At 45.8% G+C, this 19,846-nt stretch overlaps 1 protein-coding gene across 1 annotated transcript in view; it reads left to right on the top strand.

Annotated features, from left to right (window-relative positions):
- arfgef3 (ARFGEF family member 3) overlaps positions 1–19,846 on the top strand; it is a 93,564-nt gene that overhangs the window by 35,923 nt on the left and 37,795 nt on the right. The window contains exons 11-22 of the mRNA XM_039783761.1: positions 983–1,230; positions 2,288–2,400; positions 4,285–4,417; positions 6,963–7,312; positions 7,431–7,577; positions 9,095–9,447; positions 10,156–10,322; positions 12,152–12,317; positions 13,791–13,898; positions 16,885–17,100; positions 18,663–18,773; positions 19,365–19,515. Coding sequence (XP_039639695.1) covers positions 983–1,230; positions 2,288–2,400; positions 4,285–4,417; positions 6,963–7,312; positions 7,431–7,577; positions 9,095–9,447; positions 10,156–10,322; positions 12,152–12,317; positions 13,791–13,898; positions 16,885–17,100; positions 18,663–18,773; positions 19,365–19,515 — 2,263 coding nt within the window. The remainder of the gene's footprint in view (positions 1–982; positions 1,231–2,287; positions 2,401–4,284; positions 4,418–6,962; positions 7,313–7,430; positions 7,578–9,094; positions 9,448–10,155; positions 10,323–12,151; positions 12,318–13,790; positions 13,899–16,884; positions 17,101–18,662; positions 18,774–19,364; positions 19,516–19,846) is intronic.

The following is a 19,846-nucleotide window of genomic DNA, read 5'->3' on the forward strand; positions in this document are numbered from 1 at the left end:
CGCCATTTCTACCAGGGATGCACCGAATCCAGGATTCGGCCGAATGTTGGGCTCTTTGACGGGGTTCGGTTTCTCCCGAACCTTAGAATTTTTTTCCACCGAACCGAACGCTACGCTTGCAGTACGTGCGCTACCCTGGTCGCCGTAGTGACGGCGCCGTTGATTACAGGAAGGTGTTTACGTAGGTGGAGCGTTCAATGCAGCAGGCTGTGAGAAAGTGGACATGGATCTGGTGAGCAGAACAAGTTGTTGTTTGGCAGAACTTTCAGTCAAAAGAAGGCCATTCAAGTCCAGCTACATGTTCAATCTGCAACGCTGATTTGTCTCGCGGTGGCGAGGACCCTAAACTATACACAACATGGCCGCTGTTAGAACATTTGGTATGAAACATCCCAAAGAATACGAGTTGTGCATGAAGGAATCTCCAGACAGCAGCCAGAATGCAGCAACTTCAGGTACGGCAAAGGAAGGACAGTCACTGTTCGGATTCGGCCGAATCTTAACCAGTGGATTCGGTATTTGGCCCGAACCCCAAAAATCTGGATTCAGTGCATCTCTAATTTCTGCATTTATATAAAAAAAAAAAATAAATAAAAAAAAGGCGATGGCTAGTTTGACTCTAACTTTGATTAAACTAAGGGGCCCGTACTCCTGACATCACAAAATAAACTATATTTGGCAGTTTAAAAGAATTGCAATCAGAAAAGGGTTTATTGCCACAATAAGTTACACTTATGAGGAATTTGCCTTGGTGAAAGGTGCAGACATAAACAAACAAACATATTTAACATAAATATGAAATAAACAACAAATACAGAAACAAATACGTACAAAATAACTGAGGCAGATTGGGTTGAAATAATAAGAATTTAATAATAATAAAGGCGAAATAGAAATGAAATTGTAGACTCTGGCTGAGGCCTAAAGTGTTCTGTGTGGGACATGGTTCAGCTTCATGCCCCTCCTCGTCTTCCTCTGCCAGGACTCAGCCACGAGGTGGACTGTTTCGGTGGGGGGGTATCCGATCAAGGCAGAGGGTCGGGCTGTTCCTCCAGCGCCCCCGCCAGGATAGCGCCGGTAGTGCGGACGGTGTGCTACGTGGCGGCGGAGCTGGTGCGCCTGGTGAGCTGCGTGGAGTCGATGAAGCCCGTGCTGCAGTCGCTCTACCACCGGATCCTGCTGTACCCGCCGCCACAGCACCGCACCGAGGCCATCCGCATCATGAAGGAGGTGGGAGGACCAGGAGACACTATCGCACACACAGCATGTCACAACTAGGACGGGTGTTCCATTGATTTCCTTTCCACTTCACTAAAGTATAAGGGATTCATTTATGTTGCAATTTTTTTCTCTGTGTGTGTCTCTGTCTGTCTGTCTCTGTGTGTATGTTTGTGTGTGTGTGTGTGTGTCTGTATGGCTCTGTGTGTGTGTGTGTGTCTGTGTGTGTGTCTGTTTGTCTCTGTCTGTATGTCTCTGTGTGTGTGTGTGTGTGTATGTGTGTCTGTCTGTCTGTCTGTCTCTGTCTGTGTGTGTATGTGTCTCTATGTCTCTGTCTGTATGAATCTGTGTGTGTGTGTCTGTATGTCTCTCTGTCTGTATGTCTCTGTGTGTGTGTGTGTCTCTGTATGTGTGTGTCTCTGTGTGTGTGTGTGTGTGTGTGTGTGTGTGTGTGTGTCTCTCTCTGTGCGTGTGTGTGTGTCTCTGTGTGTGTGTGTGTCTCTCTCTGTGTGTGTGTGTGTGTGTGTCTCTCTCTGTGTGTGTGTGTGTGTCTCTGTGTGTGTGTGTGTGTGTGTCTCTGTGTGTGTGTGTGTGTCTCTCTGTGTGTGTGTCTGTCTGTCTGTCTGTGTGTGTGTGTGTGTGTGTGTTGTTGTGTGTGTGTGTGTCTCTGTCTGTCTGTCTCTGTGTGTATGTTTGTGTGTGTGTGTGTGTGTCTGTATGGCTCTGTGTGTCTGTGTGTGTGTGTCTGTTTGTCTCTGTCTGATGTCTCTGTGTGTGTGTGTGTCTGTATGTCTCTGTTTGTGTCTGTATGTCTCTCTGTCTGTATGTCTCTGTGTGTGTGTGTGTCTCTTGTGTGTGTGTGTGTGTGTATGTCTCTCTGTGTGTGTGTGTGTGTGTGTGTGTCTCTGTGCGTGTGTGTGTGTGTCTCTGCGGTGTGTGTGTGTGTGTGTGTGTGTGTGTGTGTGTGTCTCTCTGTGTGTCTCTTTGTGTGTGTGTGTGTGTGTGTGTGTGTGTGTGTGTGTGTGTGTGTGTGTGTGTGTGTGTGTGTGTGTGTGTGTGTCTCTCTTAGATTCTGGGCAGTCCCCAGCGGCTGTACGACCTGGCCGGTCCGTGCGTGGTGGAGCCTGAAACCAGGAAGCGCTCCTTCTCCAAGAGGAAGTCCCACCTGGACCTGCTCAAACTGTCAGTAACTCCTCTCTCTCTTTGGTCTTTATTCCCTTTATTCCACTATCAGCAGAATTGACTGTTTGCAGTTGATTTTTCTGAAATGCATCATGTTAGCATGCGCTCTTAAAGCTTCACCGTGTTACTTTTGTACATGGTTAAAAATGCTTCAATAATACATTAAGTTCACCATGTTACAGCTTGATGTCTGTCATTGATGATGTTCCATAAATTACGTGCGAGTAACTCATGCATGCTCTGTGATTTGCGCTCCGTAGTTGAGGAAGTGATGCAGCAGTAACGTCGGATGGCTAGGGTTGTAGTAAATTATAGATGCGACGCCAAGGCCAGATTAATGGCTCGGACCCAAACGCCAACTGCCCTTTTTCAGATACTTATCCCGCGTCTGGTCAAAAAATGACAAAATCCCAAAAGGTCTTAGAAAAATCCACACGAATCAGAATCAGATGTAAAAAAAAGAGAGTTTAACATGCTCGAAAAGACAAGAGTGATTTCCGGAAGGCTTACTAAAGAGTTCCTTTGACCGTTTCCAGAACATGCTGCTGAGAATCCAATTGGATCCTTTGGAGTCTGAGGACCGCCTTCTTAGGACAGTCCTCTGGTGAGGTCACATTGCTGACTCTGCTCGCTTTTAGCTGAGTTTGCAGCTCCCCAAGCCAAAGCCTGAGGCCTTGGCTTTGTGCCAGTCTCTGACTCTGTAGCTGTGCAGAGTGGTGTGACTAGGGGAGGGGAGTCTGGGACATATCTCAGGCAGACACATAGACATCTCCTGTCTATTACCACATAGGCACATGTCATGTGTTTGCCCTTAATTTAATTATAAACCAGATTTGATCACATTTTGACACAACGCTAGCAGAAACTAAGCTCCTTGAGCAGAAGTGGATAAAGAAAAGAGTCTTTTGAATGGCACGTTGAGTTTCAAAGCCCTTCCAGAGGGTTCTCTCCACAAGACTAAAGTTATTTGCACGCACTGTCGATTAGGACTAGGGTTGGGCATCGTTTGGATTTTAACGATTCTGATTCCAATTCCGATTCTTCCTTTCGATTCCGGTTCTTATCGATTCTCAATTCCGATTCTTTGAGTGGTGGAGTTGAAACAGGTCACATGCCTATTTTCACAAATAAGAGCAAAGTTTAATTTTGATTCAACGGTTCTTTGCAGTTTTACAGCTTTTTCAACGTAAAATAAAGCCACACTAGAGCGCCGCTTACTGTGCTCCATGGCTGCAACACAACAAGCATCTGGCTGCTACGGAAACCCAAACTTGCGCTTGTTAAATTGGGAAGTGATGATCGGATTTGAAACCAAATCCTCCAAACGATTCCAAAACGATTCCAATACAGAAACGATTCCGATGGAATCGTAATTTTTGAAACGATTCCGATTAGGAATCGGTTCTCGATGCCCAACCCTAATTAGGACTGCACAATAAATCGCATTTTTATCAAAATCCCAATATGGACAGTGTTTCCCACAGATTAGAAGGCAATTTTCAATCCTCACATAGTCTCGCGTTGCCAGACCTTCCTCCACAGTGCTGCGGAGGAGGGTCTGGCCAGTCCACACAGCACTCCGGGATGGGAGAAAACACGTGCTCTGGTTTACTGGCATTTCTTTAAACCAGTCACAATCGTCATGGGCGGTGCTAAGTGCCGGACGGAGACACGGTGCCTCTGCAAAATAGCCTCGGGAAGGAACTTGTTTTGGTGGAACGTTGTATGCGTTCAAAAGTAGTTTTAGTCGTGCGAGAGAAAACTCAGATTGGACAGATAGTCTAGCTAGCTGTCTGGATTTACCCTGCAGAGATCTGAGGAGCAGTTAACCATAGTCCTCACAAACCCACTGAATGCATTCTGTATGTCTGCTTCCTTCTGAAGAGTGATGGACGGGATGACCGAGGCCTGTATGAAGGGAGGCATCGAGGCGTGTTACTCCTCGGTGTCCTGCGCCTGCGCTCTCCTCGGGGCGCTGGACGAACTGTCGAAGGGCCGTGGCATCCAATCCGAGCAGGTACGCTACTGAGACAGGATGTACAAAGCGGTTAGCCTGACGGGAACTCAACATTGGCAGGGCTCAATCCGAAGGGCGGGATAAACGGTTGTCTTTCAAATTCCCTCAGCACGCGATAGGATAGCGCTACAACCAACCAGAGCAACGCTAGTTGATATATTACATTTTAAACTCTGAACACATCTTCCTTTTTTAAGAATGACTTCAGTGCAGTTCTTTGTTCTTTTCTCAAAGAAAAGCTGAACTCCAAGTCTTCCAGAGTCGCGTCCAAAGCCGATTCCAAAGACTGCTGTTCGCCAGCAGCAGCAGCCATCTTCTTTGTTTTCAAGTAGCAGGGAATTCCATTGACATATATAAAATGGACCAACAGATCCCGTTGCTCTGGACGTAGACCAGTGAAGTATATTAGAAGTCACTTTTCCGGTGAGCGCTGAGCGTTACTGAGCAGCCTCCGACTGAGCTTGAAGACGTAGATGTGACGTGAGCAACCTGTCTGAAAGTGTGAAGTCTTCTGGTAGCTGTGCCGAGAGAAATCTCAATCATTCCCTATCTTACAGAGACGGAGAGTGTAGGTATATGTAAGGAGATAACATAGGCACAGGCTAATTATTGATCACTAAAATACTAGTTAAAGTGCCTTGCGAAAGTATTCGGCCCCTTGAACGTTTCGACCTTTTGCCACATTTCAGGCCTCAAACATAAAGATATAAAACTGTAATTTTTTGTGAAGAATCAACAACAAGTGGGTCCCAATTATGAAGTGGAACGAAATTCATTGGCTATTTCAAACTTTTTAACAAATAAAAACTGAAAAAGTGGGCGTGCAAAATTATTCAGCCCCTTTACTTTCAGTGCAGCAAACTCTCTCAGAAGTTCAGTGAGGATCTCTGAATGATCCAATGTTGACCTAAATGACTAATGATGATAAATAGAATCCAGCTGTGTGTAATCAAGTCTCGGTATAAATGCACCTGCTCTGTGATAGTCTCAGAGGTCCGTGTAAAGCGCGCAGAGAGCATCATGAAGAACAAGGAACACACCAGGCAGGTCCGAGATACTGTTGTGGAGAAGTTTAAAGGCCGGATTTGGATACAAAAAGATTTCCCAAGCTTTAAACATCCCAAGGAGCACTGTGCAAGCGAATAATATTGAAATGGAAGGAGTATCAGACCACCGCAAATCTACGAAGCCCGGCCGTCCCTCTAAACTTTCAGCTCATACAATGAGAAGACTGATCAGAGATGCAGCCAAGAGGCCCATGATCACTCTGGATGAACTGCAGAGATCTACAGCTGAGTCGGGGAGACTCTGTCCATAGGACAACAATCAGTCGGTATACTGCACAAATCTGGCCTTTATGGAAGAGTGGCAAGAAGAAAGCCATTTCTTAAAGATATCCATAAAAAGTGTCGTTTAAAAGTTTGCCCAAAGCCACCTGGGAGACACACCAAACATGTGGAAGAAGGTGCTGTGGTCAGATGAAACCAAAATCAAACTTTTGGCAACAATGCAAAACGTTATGTTTGGCGTAAAAGCAACACAGCTCATCACCCTGAACACACCATCCCCACTGTCAAACATGGTGGTGGCGGCATCATGGTTTGGGCCTGCTTTTCTTTGCAGGGACAGGGAAGATGGTTAAAATTGATGGGAAGATGGATGGAGCCAAATATAGGACCATTCTGGAAGGAAACCCGATGGAGTCTGCAAAAGACCTGAGACTGGGACGGAGATTTGTCTTCCAACAAGACAATGATCCAAAACATAAAGCAAAATCTACAATGGAATGGTTCACAAATAAACATATCCAGGTGTTAGAATGGCCAAGTCAAAGTCCAGACCTGAATCCAATCGAGAATCTGTGGAAAGAACTGAAAACTGCTGTTCACAAACGCTCTCCATCCAACCTCACTGAGCTCGAGCTGTTTTGCAAGGAGGAATGGGCAAAAATGTCAGTCTCTCGATGTGCAAAACTGATAGAGACATACCCCAAGCGACTTAACAGCTGTAATCGCAGCAAAAGGTGGCGGTCACAAAGTATTAACTTAAGGGGGCTGAATAATTTTGCGCCCCCAATATTTCAGTTTTTATTTTGTTTAAAAGGTTTGAAATATCCAATAAATTTCGTTCCACTTCATGATTGTGTCCCACTTGTTGTTGATTCTTCTTCTTCTTCTTTATGTTTGAGGCCTGAAATGTGGCAAAAGGTCAAAAAGTTCAAGGGGGCGAATACTTTCGCGCAAGGCACTGTAACATTAGTAATTAAACCTAAACAGCTACGTAAGTCGAAACTGCCTGCGAGCTTCTCCTGTACTATACGGTAATTCCTCTACAATACGACAGTAAGTCGCTTGGTTATGACCTGTCTTTAAACGCCCACCGACTATATAATCGATGTGATTGGCCTGACTAGAGTTTGGTTTTTCCAGCTCGCAAGCCAACGGAGAGTTGCTAGACTGACCCTGGCTGCAAATGACATTTGCTGGCGCTAGGGGGCGTCGAGATTTCTAGGCTACAGAACGGTAACGTAGCGTCTGTTTCTCAGGCTCGGCTTCTGCTCCGGCGACTGGACGACCTGAAAGATGGGACCGAGTCGACGCGCGAGTCCATGGAGATCAACGAGGCCGACTTCAGGTGGCAGAGACACGTCCTGTCCTCTGAGCAGGCTCCCTGGGACCCTGCCTCCACCTCCTCCAACGCCGCGGCCGCCGCAGCCGCCGAGCGCAGCCCCGACGTCAGCATCAGCATCACCACGGAGACGGGCCAAACCACCGTGGACGTGGAGGTGGGCGAGATCGGCGCGGATCTGGGCCAAGCCACTCCCGAGGAGTGTGGCGAGGACGCGCGCCTCCCCTCGTCCTCCGTCTGCGGCGGCCGGGAGGGGGCCGAGCGCGAGCCGAGCCTCGAGGCCAAGCAGGGGAGCCAATGGGAGGAGGGAGGGGGTGCGAGGGAGGCCGAGGGAAGAGGAGAGAAAGAGAGAGCAGGAGGGGGGGGCGGCGGGGGGCGGAGAGAGAGGAGAGAGAGGAGCGGTGGTTCCTCCAGACGTGGTGCAGCGAAGTCACGGCCTCGTCTACCCCGACATCACCAACTTCCTGTCTGTGGAGTCCCGAACCAGGCCGCACCACGGAGGGGGGTCACGGTACAGCGAGAGCAACTTTAGGTACGTGTGTGTGTTTGTGTGTGTGTGTGTGTGTGCTTGTCTGTGTGTTTCTGCGTGTGTGTCTGTGTGTGTGTGTCTGCCTGTCTGTGTGTGTGTGTCTGCGTCTGTGTGTGTGTGTGTATGTGTCTCTGTGTGTCAGCGTGTGTTTCTGTGTGTGTGTGTGCGTGTGTGTCTGCTTGTCTGTGTGTGTATGTGTGTATGTGTCTGTGTGTGTGCACGTGTGTGTGACTGAGTGTGTGTTTCTGCATGTGTGTGTGTGTGTGTGTGTGCCAAATTTCTGACTTTGGCGTCATCTGTTGGCAGTGATAACAAATAATTCTGTGTTTTGACAGACACAAATGTATGCCGTTGTTTTTAGACTTCTAGTGGATATCTTATGATGCAGCCCAGTATCCTCCCATTTACATGTATGAGTTTACTGTAGTTTAATTTACCAAACATTATTTAAAAAAAACAACGATAAGGCTTGATAAAAACAGCCAAGAAAGGGCTTATTAAGAGACCAGGGGTCCGTTCCAGGTAGGAGGTTTAACAAACTGGGCCTGATTTACTAACACTAGCGCAGTTTGCGCTGCGTCTGTTTATGTGAGTTCGGTAATAGAGCACGCTATGCTTCCACAGTTTGCGTAGTATTTATCAACCCTGACACCAATCAGCCAATCAGCGTCTTTCTCCGCCCACTATACCGTAAATTGCGCTGTAGTAAAGCGGTACTGTTGCTATGATACGGCTGAGTGTAGACTGCGATATCCCCACTGCTGATGCTATGACTGTTTGAAATGATCCTGATGCCGATATCGATGTTGTTGTGGGAGTTTAACAACTACTGGAATGGGATGTGAACGCTGAGTGGGAGATGCAATTTCATCTTTGATTTCTTCCAGTAACTCTAATATTGCACGGCTGCTTGATCTGTAACGCTAAATGATGTTGTGTTCACTGAAAAAGTGTGATTCTTGTGTTAAAAATATTTTCAGCCTCGCCTATGTCTTCGTCTTGCTCAAATTACTGTTGCCATTTCACCAGCGGCATATAAAGGTCTACGAGGAAACTTCGACTCGCGGCTGGTTTAGACCTGCTTTTAAGAGGCGGAGAATTTCCCCCGCAGAATAGAGGCGCTACGTAACTTTCTGTTTTGTAAATACCACGGAATATATAATTAGGTGCACTTGCGCTTATCCTCCCACCTTTTGGGTGGAACTCCCAATTTTCCCCACGACCCTCCCACAAACACATATTGAAAGCGCAACTTGTCTCTTCTCGCTCATGTGGCAGACGATCTGCGATTTTACCCAAGTGCGCCCTGTTTGTAAATAGCCCGCATCGGTTACGTTTGTCTTTGCGACCAATTAGCGCCTGGAAACAGGCGCAAACGGCTAGATAAATCTAGCCCTCAGAGTTTTCACTAAACCTGCTTTCTGGAACGGGCCTCTGCCCTCTCAGTACCACCAGTTCCACTAACCGAGTGAATGAAATCATAATAATGATATAAGTGATCTACCCGTCGGTCCCATCAGCATGGAGGAGCAGGACTTGTCCCGGACCGAGTTTGACTCGTGTGACCAGTACTCCATGGCCGCCGAGAAGGACTCGGGCCGCTCCGACGTGTCCGACATCGGCTCCGACAACGCCTCGCTGGCCGACGAGGAGCAGCAGACGCCTCGCAACTGCCCGGGCCACCGCTCGCTGCGCACCGCCGCGCTGTCCCTCAAACTGCTGCGCAACCAGGAGGCGGACCAGCAGAGCGCCCGGCTGTTCGTCCAGGCGCTCGCGGCGCTGCTGCCCCGGCTGCTGGGACTGGCCACGGCCGCCGAGGTGGACCTGTCGCTGCAGAACTTCTCCTCCACCTTCTGCTCCGGTCTGCAGGCCGGTGAGGGAGGGAGGGAGGGAGGGAGGGAGGGAGGGAGAGGGAGGGAGGGAGGGAGGGAGGGAATGATTCAATGTGTTGATGACTTACAGTTTGATCTGAACCAAAATTCCAAGTATGACACTAGGACTGGGCAATATATCGATATTATATCAATACTGTGTTATGAGACTAGATATTGTCTCAGATTTTGGATATCGTAATATAACATAAGTGTCTTTTCCTGGTTCTAAAGGCTGCATTACAGTAAAGTGATGTCATTTTCTAAACTTACCAGACTGTTCTATTATTTACCTTTTCCCCATTTAGACATTATGTCCACATTACTGATGATTATTTATCCAAAATCTAAGTGTGAAGATATTTAGTTAAAGCACCAATTGTCAACCCTAGAATATCGCCGCAATATCAATATCGAGGTATTTGGTCAAGAATATCGTGATATCTGATTTACTCCATATCGCCCAGCCCTATGTGACACCTCCCCCAGGACCACGCGATATTCAACGTTATCGCATATTGCATATTTTCCTCATATCGTGCAGGCCTGGCATGTAGTGCATTAAACATGCTGGTGTTTAATTTGTGATGTTTTTTTTTTTTTTTCTTCTGTTAGTTTGTTTCCCTTGCTGTTGTGTGTTGTTTAAATACGCAATGATGATGTAAATGGAAAGGAAATATTCCAAAAGTCCCTCCCGTCTCCCTCCCCAGGTGGGATCCACTCTCCGGGCTTCGAGAGCGGCGACACGCTGAGCTGTCAGTCTCTGATGAACGCCGACGGCCTCTACCTGGTGTCCTACTACGCCCTCCTGCTCAATCTCAAGCTCTGCTGCTGCGACTTCTACAGGCGCCGGACGCTCGCGCCCGTCCTCAGCCTGGTGAGCCGAGCGCCGTTTCCCCAGACAACATCACTCTTACCCCTTTTCCACCAGCAAGAACCAGGTGCTGGTTCAGAGCTAGAGCTGGTGCCGGTTCGGAGTTGGTTCGACTGACGAGCCTCCAAAGAACCGGTTTGCTTTTCCACAGGCTAAAGAGCCGGAACAAAGCCAGGCCTTACGTCACTGTATACGTCTCATCGTTCCCAGCAACGTTAGCGCGGCGGCGCCAAAAACAAACGCACCATCAACAATGGCGGACGTTGCTTTGCTATCGATGTTCATGGTTTTGCGGACCTACATTGGCGTCCGAACGTGTTCGCGCGGCTCGCCTTCATAGTGCAAGAAAGCAGCTCGTTTCCTCCTCTGACCACCGCTGTTGTTGTTTAATCGCGTCCATCGTGTTTAATTCAAAAATGGCGGTCACAAGTTTCTGTTTCTGTTATTTTTATATATATATATATATATATATATATATATATATAATATTTAAAGGTCCCATGGCATGAACATTTCACTTTATGAGGTTTTTTTAACATTAATATGCGTTCCCCCAGCCTGCCTATGGTCCCCCAGTGGCTAGAAATGGTGATAGGTGTAAACCGAGCCCTGGGTATCCTGCTCTGCCTTTGAGAAAATGAAAGCTCAGATGGGCCGATCAGGAATCTTCTCCTTATGAGGTCATAAGGAGCAAGGTTACCTCCCCTTTCTCTGCTTTACCCGCCCAGAGAATTTGGCCCACCCATGAGAGAGAGAGATATCATGGCTTTCAAACGAGCAAAGTGGCAGTTGGTCAAGGCCCCCCTCTCCTCCTCCTCAATAGCTACAGACACAGAAATGGCACATCCTAAGGAAAGCTCATTGTGGGACTGACTCTAGTGGCTGTAATTCTGCACCAAGGCTGAATTTCGGGAAAGAGACTCCAGATACAGTATTAGGGGACCACTAAGGTCTATATAAAAGAGACTCCAGATACAGTATTAGGGGACCACTAAGGTCTATATAAAAGAGACTTCAGATACAGTATTAGGGGACCACTAAGGTCTATATAAAAGAGACTTCAGATACAGTATTAGGGGACCACTAAGGTCTATATAAAAGAGACTTCAGATACAGTATTAGGGGACCACTAAGGTCTATATAAAAGAGACTTCAGATACAGTATTAGGGGACCACTAAGGTCTATATAAAAGAGACTTCAGATACAGTATTAGGGGACCACTAAGGTCTATATAAAAGAGACTTCAGATACAGTATTAGGGGACCACTAAGGCCTATATAAAAGAGACTTCAGATACAGTATTAGGGGACCACTAAGGTCTATATAAAAGAGACTTCAGATACAGTATTAGGGGACCACTAAGGTCTATATAAAAGAGACTTCAGATACAGTATTAGGGGACCACTAAGGCCTATATAAAAGCATCCAAAGAGCACCATGTCATGGGACCTTTAATGTAATTAATCGCAGTCTCACCAGATCAGCTTTTTAACTGCAACTCCCACAGAACGCCGGGAAACACGATTTTAGACTTCTTCTCAATAACCTATGACAAGCTTTTGCATGTCTCCATACAATGTCATATACTTAGCTTTTCCTTTTAATGGTCATTCAGAGATGCGGTCTTGTTCACCAATGACAGAGAGATTTCTATACATGGTCCCGAGACTATAGCCCAGGAATGTACCTGCACCTGTCGCCGTAAAGAAAACCTCTACATGGCCCTCTGATTGCATCTCAAAGACACAGCTCAGAGAACCGTGTGAGGCAGTTTCGAAAACAATGCAAACAGAAAATGAACAAATAAAACTGTTGGTTTGTTTTTTTGCAGAAGGAGTTTGTGCGTCTGATCCAGAGCAGCGGGGTCCTTGTGGTTCTGTCTCAGGCCTGGATCGAGGAGCTCTACCACCAGGTGTTAGAGCGCAACCTGCTGGCCGAGGCCGGGTACTGGGGCTCGCCAGAAGACCACACACTGCCACTCATCACCATGCTCACAGGTACACACACACACAAGCACGCATGCACGCACGTGCACACAGACATTTGTTAGCTACCTAACTTTACATACTACAAGCTGTTTCCTTTTTGGGCTAGAATCATCTGGAAACCTCACATGACTGAAAAGTTTACCCCATTCTGTGTGGAAAATGTCACTTATAGTGCTCATATTATGCTCAATTTCAGGTTCATAATTGTATTTAGAGGTTGTACCAGAATAGGTTTACATGGTTTAATTTTCAAAAAACACCATATTTTTGTTGTACTGATCATTGCTGCAGCTCCTCTTTTCACCCTGTGTGTTGAGCTCTCTGTTTTAGCTACAGAGTGAGGCATCGCGCTTCTGTTCCATCTTTGTTGGGAGTCGACACATGCACAGTAGCGGTCGGTAAGGACTACTAGCCAGTCAGAAGCAGAGTATGAGGGCGTGCCCTGACAGTACCTAGGTAAGGACTACTAGCCAGTCAGAAGCAGAGTATGAGGGCGTGCCCTGACAGTACCTAGGTAAGGACTACTAGCCAGTCAGAAGCAGAGTATGAGGGCGTGTCCTGACAGTACCTAGGTAAGGACTACTAGCCAGTCAGAAGCAGAGTATGAGGGCGTGCCATGCTAGCAGCTAGGTGAGCATTATAACGTGTGTTACAAAGTGACCATGTTTGTCTCTGAAGTAAAGGCTGGACTACAATAGAGCTGTTTGGAGCAGTTGGTGAACAGTGTTTTCTGTTGGAGATGGTAAGTCCCTTTGGGGGGGACTTTGGGCTTTTTCCACTTTGTTAACCTATAACGTGCACAAAAAACATATATAACACAATAAAGGAAAGGGAAAAGCCAAAAGCGTAATATGAGCACTTTAAAGCTATAGTGTGTAGTTTCTGTCTCCCCCATTAGGCATTCAAAGTAATGAAAACAAAACTGTCGGTGCGTCCACATGATACAATCCTTCCGTGATTGTGCGTTGAATGTAACGGACGTTCATTGATATCAAAAAGTTACGCACCAAAGCTTTAAGGTCTTCAAATTAGGGCTGTGCAATCAATCAAACTTTTAACGTGATAACGATTTTGGCTCCAGACGATCACAAAAACAGAGTGTTCGAGCAAAAGGATTACTTTGCACATTACGTTTTGCAAGTAAACTCTTATCTTAAGTATTGTTCAAAGTATTAATGGGAAATGTCTAAGTTCAGGGTGTCAAATACAAAATCTTTCCAATAGTCAGGTTGGTAAATGATCAAGAATTTAATATTGACCAACAATAATTGTCATTATGATTTTTTTCCATAATTGAGCAGCCTTACTTCAAATCAAAGCTCTCACAGTAATTTAAATGACTCCAAATTACCAATATTTACTCAGAACTAATATAATCAGACATCAGTGTTGGTCAGAAGTTTTACCTTTAGGACTCTGGATATGGCAGATTCTGCTGATCACAACAATCGACAACATGTCTCCTTCTTCTCCCTCTCTCAGATATTGACGGGCTGGGCAGCAGTGCGATCGGAGGCCAGCTGATCAGGAGGGCGTCCAGCCAATCACCGCTCAGCTGTGGCAAGGCTGGCAGTGACACTGCGATGGCAGGTCGGGAGCCCATTATCGTAAACCTGCCCCCAAAATCTCAGAAATATGACGGGTGGATTCAATTGATTCGCTCACACATTTACTCTGTGAATTATTCATCAGTTCCATATTCCTAGAATAGAATAAATTATTTCTTTTTCAGTCGGCAGAGGTGTTATATTAAGCCCAGTTCAGACCAAATAATCGAGTTGAATCTTGCAACTTCTCGCAACGAGCCGGTCTGCAGCGTTCTGAAAGCTGCCAGTTCACACCAATGAGACAAGCTGGATATATAATTTGTCGCACCTAAATATGAATGTAGCTAACGTTAGTGATATTGAGATTTTTATTTGCTAGTTATTTCTAGTGATGAACTGGGGAAAACACGTTTATTTCTCTGATTCACGGCTTTGTTCTAACGGCGCCGCTGGGCGCTCTCTCTCTCTTCAGTCATTCTCTATCTCGCTTAACCATATAACGTTACTGTGCTTTCGGGCGCTCGCTGAGGCTGCGTCTGAAACTCTGCCATTTCGACCAGCTGTTTGTAATAGGCCTGTGCGATTAGTCGCTTTTTAATCGTGATTATGATTTCTGTTCCTAACGATCCCAAAAACAGAGTCATCGAGAGAAACGATTATTTTGCACATTACGTTTTGCAAGTTAACTCTTATTTTGTCCTGTGTTCTGAATGGACACCCAGTTCAAGGTGTTTTCACGGTTGATTTGTTTAACTGTTTCACTGTATTTTGTTTTTTTTATTTCAATAATTACGACTTTCCAAAAGTCAATGAGTAATCGTGTAAAATAACCGTGATTTCAATATTGACCAAAATAATCGTGATTTTGATTCTTTCCATAATCGAGCAGCCCTAGTTTGTAACATTAAAATAAAATGGATTATGGATCATTTCTTTTCTATAGTTTAACGCTGACTTTACCAGCTGACTTCTCTATTGGCTGTTGAAACAGGAGACATCTCTACGCCCTAAAACCAGCCTCTGGAGACTCGACCAGCTGAGTCTCTATTGGCTGTTGAAACAGGAGACGTCTGTTACGTTCTAAAACCAGCCTCTGGAGACTCGACCAGCTGAGTCTCTATTGGCTGTTGAAACAGGAGACGTCTGTTACGTTCTAAAACCAGCCTCTGGACACTCGACCAGCTGAGTCTCTATTGGCTGTTGAAACAGGAGACGTCTGTTACGTTCTAAAACCAGCCTCTGGACACTCGACCAGCTGGCTTGAGTCCAGCTGAGACGGGCCGGTTCAGTCCGCTGCAACTTTTCCCTGCGACGTTCTAAAACGGTTACGTCTCGTCGCCAATGTTTGGTCTGAACTGGGCTTTACAGGTAAAAACCTCAAACCTTTTCATGGGTATTTTTGGAGTAATGTTCAGAAGAGGAGCTTTTTCCCCCCAGTGCTGCTCAATGCTTCTAAATAGGGCTCACCCTCTCTGTGACTGCTGCTGTGTTAATCAGTTGAAAATGCTGCACAGGCTGTGCGCTGAAAGGTGAAGCATCCCATAACAGCTCTGCATGGTCGAGTGAAAATGAGGGGCCACAGATGTGCAAGGCTATAACCGATTAAAAGTTGTTTTTTACATCGTACTGCACTGTGGGTCTGTAACGGGTAACATGGTGTAATTGCATCATTTAACACCAATCACCATCTACACCTCCAGTGGGATTCATAGTGAAATATATCCCAAAAACCCCGGAGCAGCAGGCCAGGTAAATAACATCATGTTTAAAAACCTTATAGTTGGAGCTAAATCCATTCCCCATGATCACACAAAACAAGGCCGAATACGTTCTGCATCAAAACAGAGATTGGAACCTTCCATTGCCACAATGTGTTTTTTTTTTCATTCAAACTTTAGGTTCAGTCTGATTTAATGATTCATTGGTTGGTTTGAAGCTTGTTCCATAGAATGAAGAATTACTTCACCAAACAAGTCATGTATTTGGTTTTTAGATACAAATATATCTATTTTTTAAAGTTAAGATTTCAAAGACATTTAGGGGAAAGTGAGAAGTGATTAGTTTAACGACATTGAGCATTTTTATACCACATTGTGTTTTCGGGGTTGGACTCAAAGGTGAAGTGATTAGATATTTTGTGGTCAAAGGTCACTGTGAGCTCACATAACACGTGTTTAGCCATAACTAAGAGTCTCTTATTGTGTCCATCCAATGTGACTACATATAAAAAAGTTGCTATTTGTTGAAAACTACAAACAAACATCTGTAAGATCACTGATTCTGTCTTGGTGTAATTGCACTGAGAAAGAGAAGAGACTGAGAGAGAGAGGGAGCAAGGGGGTGGTGATGGCGCAGTGGTGTGGGAGACCTGGGTTCGATTCCCACTGCGGTACCTCAACCAATGTGTCCCTGAGCAAGACACTTAACCCCTAGTTGCTCCAGAGGCGTGCAACCCTGACATCTATAGCAATTGTAAGTCGCTTTGGATAAAAGCGTCAGCTAAATGACATGTAATGTAATGAGAAGAGAGAGAGAGAGAGAGAAAAAATAAGTCAGGGACTTAGGTGTAATTGCACTGAGAAAAAGAAGAAACTAAACCGCAAGAGGGAAAAACCAAAAGGGTGAGAGAGAGAGACAGAGAAAATAAGTCAGGGACCCCCTGCGCTCCTTCTGCATCTCCCTGGAGGACAAAGGATTGGCCGGGATTTCCATGGTAACCGCTGCTGAATCACACCTGATGACATTTATAATCTTTTTGCGTGCGTGTGTGTGCGTGTGTGTGCGTGTGTGTGTGTGTGTGTCTCTTATCAGAACCATCAGTTACTCCGGCCGCTGGCTGTGTAAACACTGCTCTGCTTTGTTGGTATAATCTTAATGAGCGGAAAAATGGGTCTCATTTGTTACATCATGTATCATCAAGTATCCTGTGTTTTCAGCATTGATCAAGTGTATTCCCTCCCTCATCTTTGACACCTCTAACTGGAGCCTGTGTGGGTGTGTGTGTGTGTGTGTTTTTTTTTTTTCTTCAGGAGCAGTGTTCTCCCGCTTCATCCTCACCGGCGTGTGGAAGAACCTGATGGACGTGCTGTCCACGCCGCTGACGGGCCGCATGGCGGGCAGCTCCAAGGGCCTGGCGTTTATCCTGGGAGCGGAGGGGGTCAAAGAGCAGAGCCAGAGGGAGAGAGACACCATCTGTCTGAGTCTGGACGGCCTGCGCAAAGCGGCTGCGCTCAGCTGCGCCCTCGGTGGGTGACACATGTGTCTGTATTAACAAGTATAAGGGGATACATCACTCATCCCCCCCCCCCGCAGGGAGGCCTCTGTTCCTCTTCCGCTGCAGCACCGAGTGGTTAGAGGTCAGGGTCAGACCCCCTACAGCAGCTGGAACACATTCAAGTCTAAACTGAAGTAGAGGCATGTACTGTATGTGCTTTCCGCTGCACCAGCTAATACAGCCACTTAAAGCGTCTAGGTGAAATTAACCTGCCCTGATACGGCTGCCCAAACTTGGATGAAAATGAATTGTTTTAAACATGATTGTGAAAATATTTCACTTAATCTGAATCCGTATTTACTTTGGCGTCTTGGATAATATCAAAGGTCCTACCCGAACAGCTGTTTTCAGTTGTTATGGCTGATTTGACGTCTTAAAGGTGCCCTGCCACACGTATTTCATGACTTTATGGTAATGTCTGAAGTTCTGCCATGGACTCTGTAACATTGTTTGTGGAAAAAATGCCTTGGTTACCTTGTTTCAAGCCATTCTAACGTGGTATAGAAAGCCTGCAGGAAGACTCGGCTCGATTTCTGCCAGTTCTCATTAATATTCAACAAGCTAAGCTGTTTGAATCTGATTGGCTAACAGCTAGCCAATGAGAGCCTGGCTGTCAGAATGCTTTATCCAGCCCAACTGGGCGAGCTAATGAATAGTAATGAGCTCAGGCAATATGATGTCAGACTGACCAGCTTTTGTAATTGGTCTGATTTCTCTGCTTATTTCTGTTCAGTGTCTAGAGCTGACAGAGGAGGTAGCAGTTCATTTTCACATTCACAACATAACACAAACAAAAATATGCAAGTAAAAACGGTTTTGTATGGCAGGGCACCTTTAAGCGTGATTTATGCGTCTGCGGAGGCTCCACGCAGAGCTTTCGCCCGAGCCGACGTTAAGCGGCCAGAAGTTTGTACTCGAGCGTTGGCGTGTGCGTCGGTATTATCGCGGCATTTTTAAAAGTGTGTTCAATATGTTCAGAAAGCCCTGATAGGCCTACACAAGCTGAAATAGTTTCAAACAGAGGGCTGATAAATGTCCTGAGCGCTGTCGTCTCCTCCTTCCGCCACGATTCCAACTTCTGGGCAACTTCAGGAGACTCGGATGAAGCTGGGAAGGATTGAACACGCGGTTTCCACACCGTGGTAATCCACCGTAATAATAATAATAATAATAATAATAATAATAATAATAATAATGAGGTGCACGTCCAGAATTTTGGATGAGAATGCAGAAGGAAAATTGAGAGGATGAATGAAAACTCAGTAGTTTACTGTGTGTGTGTGTGTGTGTGTGTGTGTGTGTGTGTGTGTGTGTGTTTTTGTTTTTGTGTGTGTCTTACACCAAATATTATGAAGACCTGCTGTATGCCAATGGCCCATGATGATGTACTGTATTTAACTGCATCTATAATATTTATGTCCCTGTAAATGAATCACTTCAAGCGGACTTAAATCAATTGTTAAAATGTGTGTGTGTGTGTGTGTGTGTGTGTGTGTGTGTGTGTGTGTGTGTGTGTGTGTGTTTGTGTTTCAGGTGTGGCTGCCAACTGTGCCTCGGCGTTGGCCCAGATGGCTGCAGCCTCCTGTGTGCAGGAAGAGAAAGAGGAGAAGGAGGCGGGAGAGATGGGCGACGCCATCACACAAGGTAGCCGAGAGCACACGCTGCGAGCAGAAACGTTACAAAACCAACTAGTGGGCATATGTGTGCGGAAAACACACACGTACGCACATGCTCGTACACAATAACGCACACTAACAAACGTAGCACAGACTTTGAGTTGACAGCATTTGCTTTGATCAAGAGCTAACAGCTCAAACTATAAAAGACCCAAATGAGTATTTTCCCCCCTCATTTTATAGCCAAGTAAAGAGAGAATGATGGCATGTTTTATAAAAAAAAAATATGTTACACTGGCACCATTAATACTTGCAGAGAATTCCCTAAAATGTGCTATCAGTAAGACATAGACCTTTAGTGCCATCTAGTGAAAGATGTGGAGAATTAGGACCAAATGTCTCCTCTCATGTTCTTTAACAATCCCCTAATGTTAAGATTAGACAAGAGCTTCTAATGATAATTTGTGTGTGTGTGCCTGTGTGCGGATGTGTGTGTGTGTGTGTGTGTGTGTGTGTGTGTGTGTGTGTGTGTGTGTGTGTGTGTGTGTGTGTGTGTGTGTGTGTGTGTGTGTGTGTGTGTGTGTGTGGTTGGGGGTGTGTTGTGTGTGTGCGTGTGCAGTAAAGCAGCGCGTTGAACAGCGTCTGGAGCAGATGGGTCGTCCTCAGGGAGTTCGCCTCCACACGGCTCACGTGCTGTGTATGGACGCCATCCTGAACGTAGGACTGGAGATGGGTAGCCATAATCACGACTGCTGGCCGCATGTTTTCAGGTACACACACAATGCATATCCAGATATATGACACACAAACATTAAAGAAAGCTTCTCAGTCTTAGCGGTTCCACTTGTTACTGAGACTGAAGACTATTCGCTGGCAATGCCAGGGACACACACACACACACACACACACAGATTGCAATATGCTGCAAGATCTACTAGTCAGCTTATCTGTTTTGGGGAATAATAACTTAAATTCATTGTGTCAGATGATGCTCATTGTGTACACAGCTCACTCAATTATACTTAACTGAATTTCTATAAAACTGTAGGGATGATAGAAGGATGTAGAATTCCCTGTTCTGATTTTTAATTGAAGCTAAAT

Source organism: Perca fluviatilis, chromosome 19 (assembly GCF_010015445.1).
Source record: "Perca fluviatilis chromosome 19, GENO_Pfluv_1.0, whole genome shotgun sequence".
NCBI classification, from domain to species: Eukaryota; Metazoa; Chordata; class Actinopteri; order Perciformes; family Percidae; genus Perca; species Perca fluviatilis.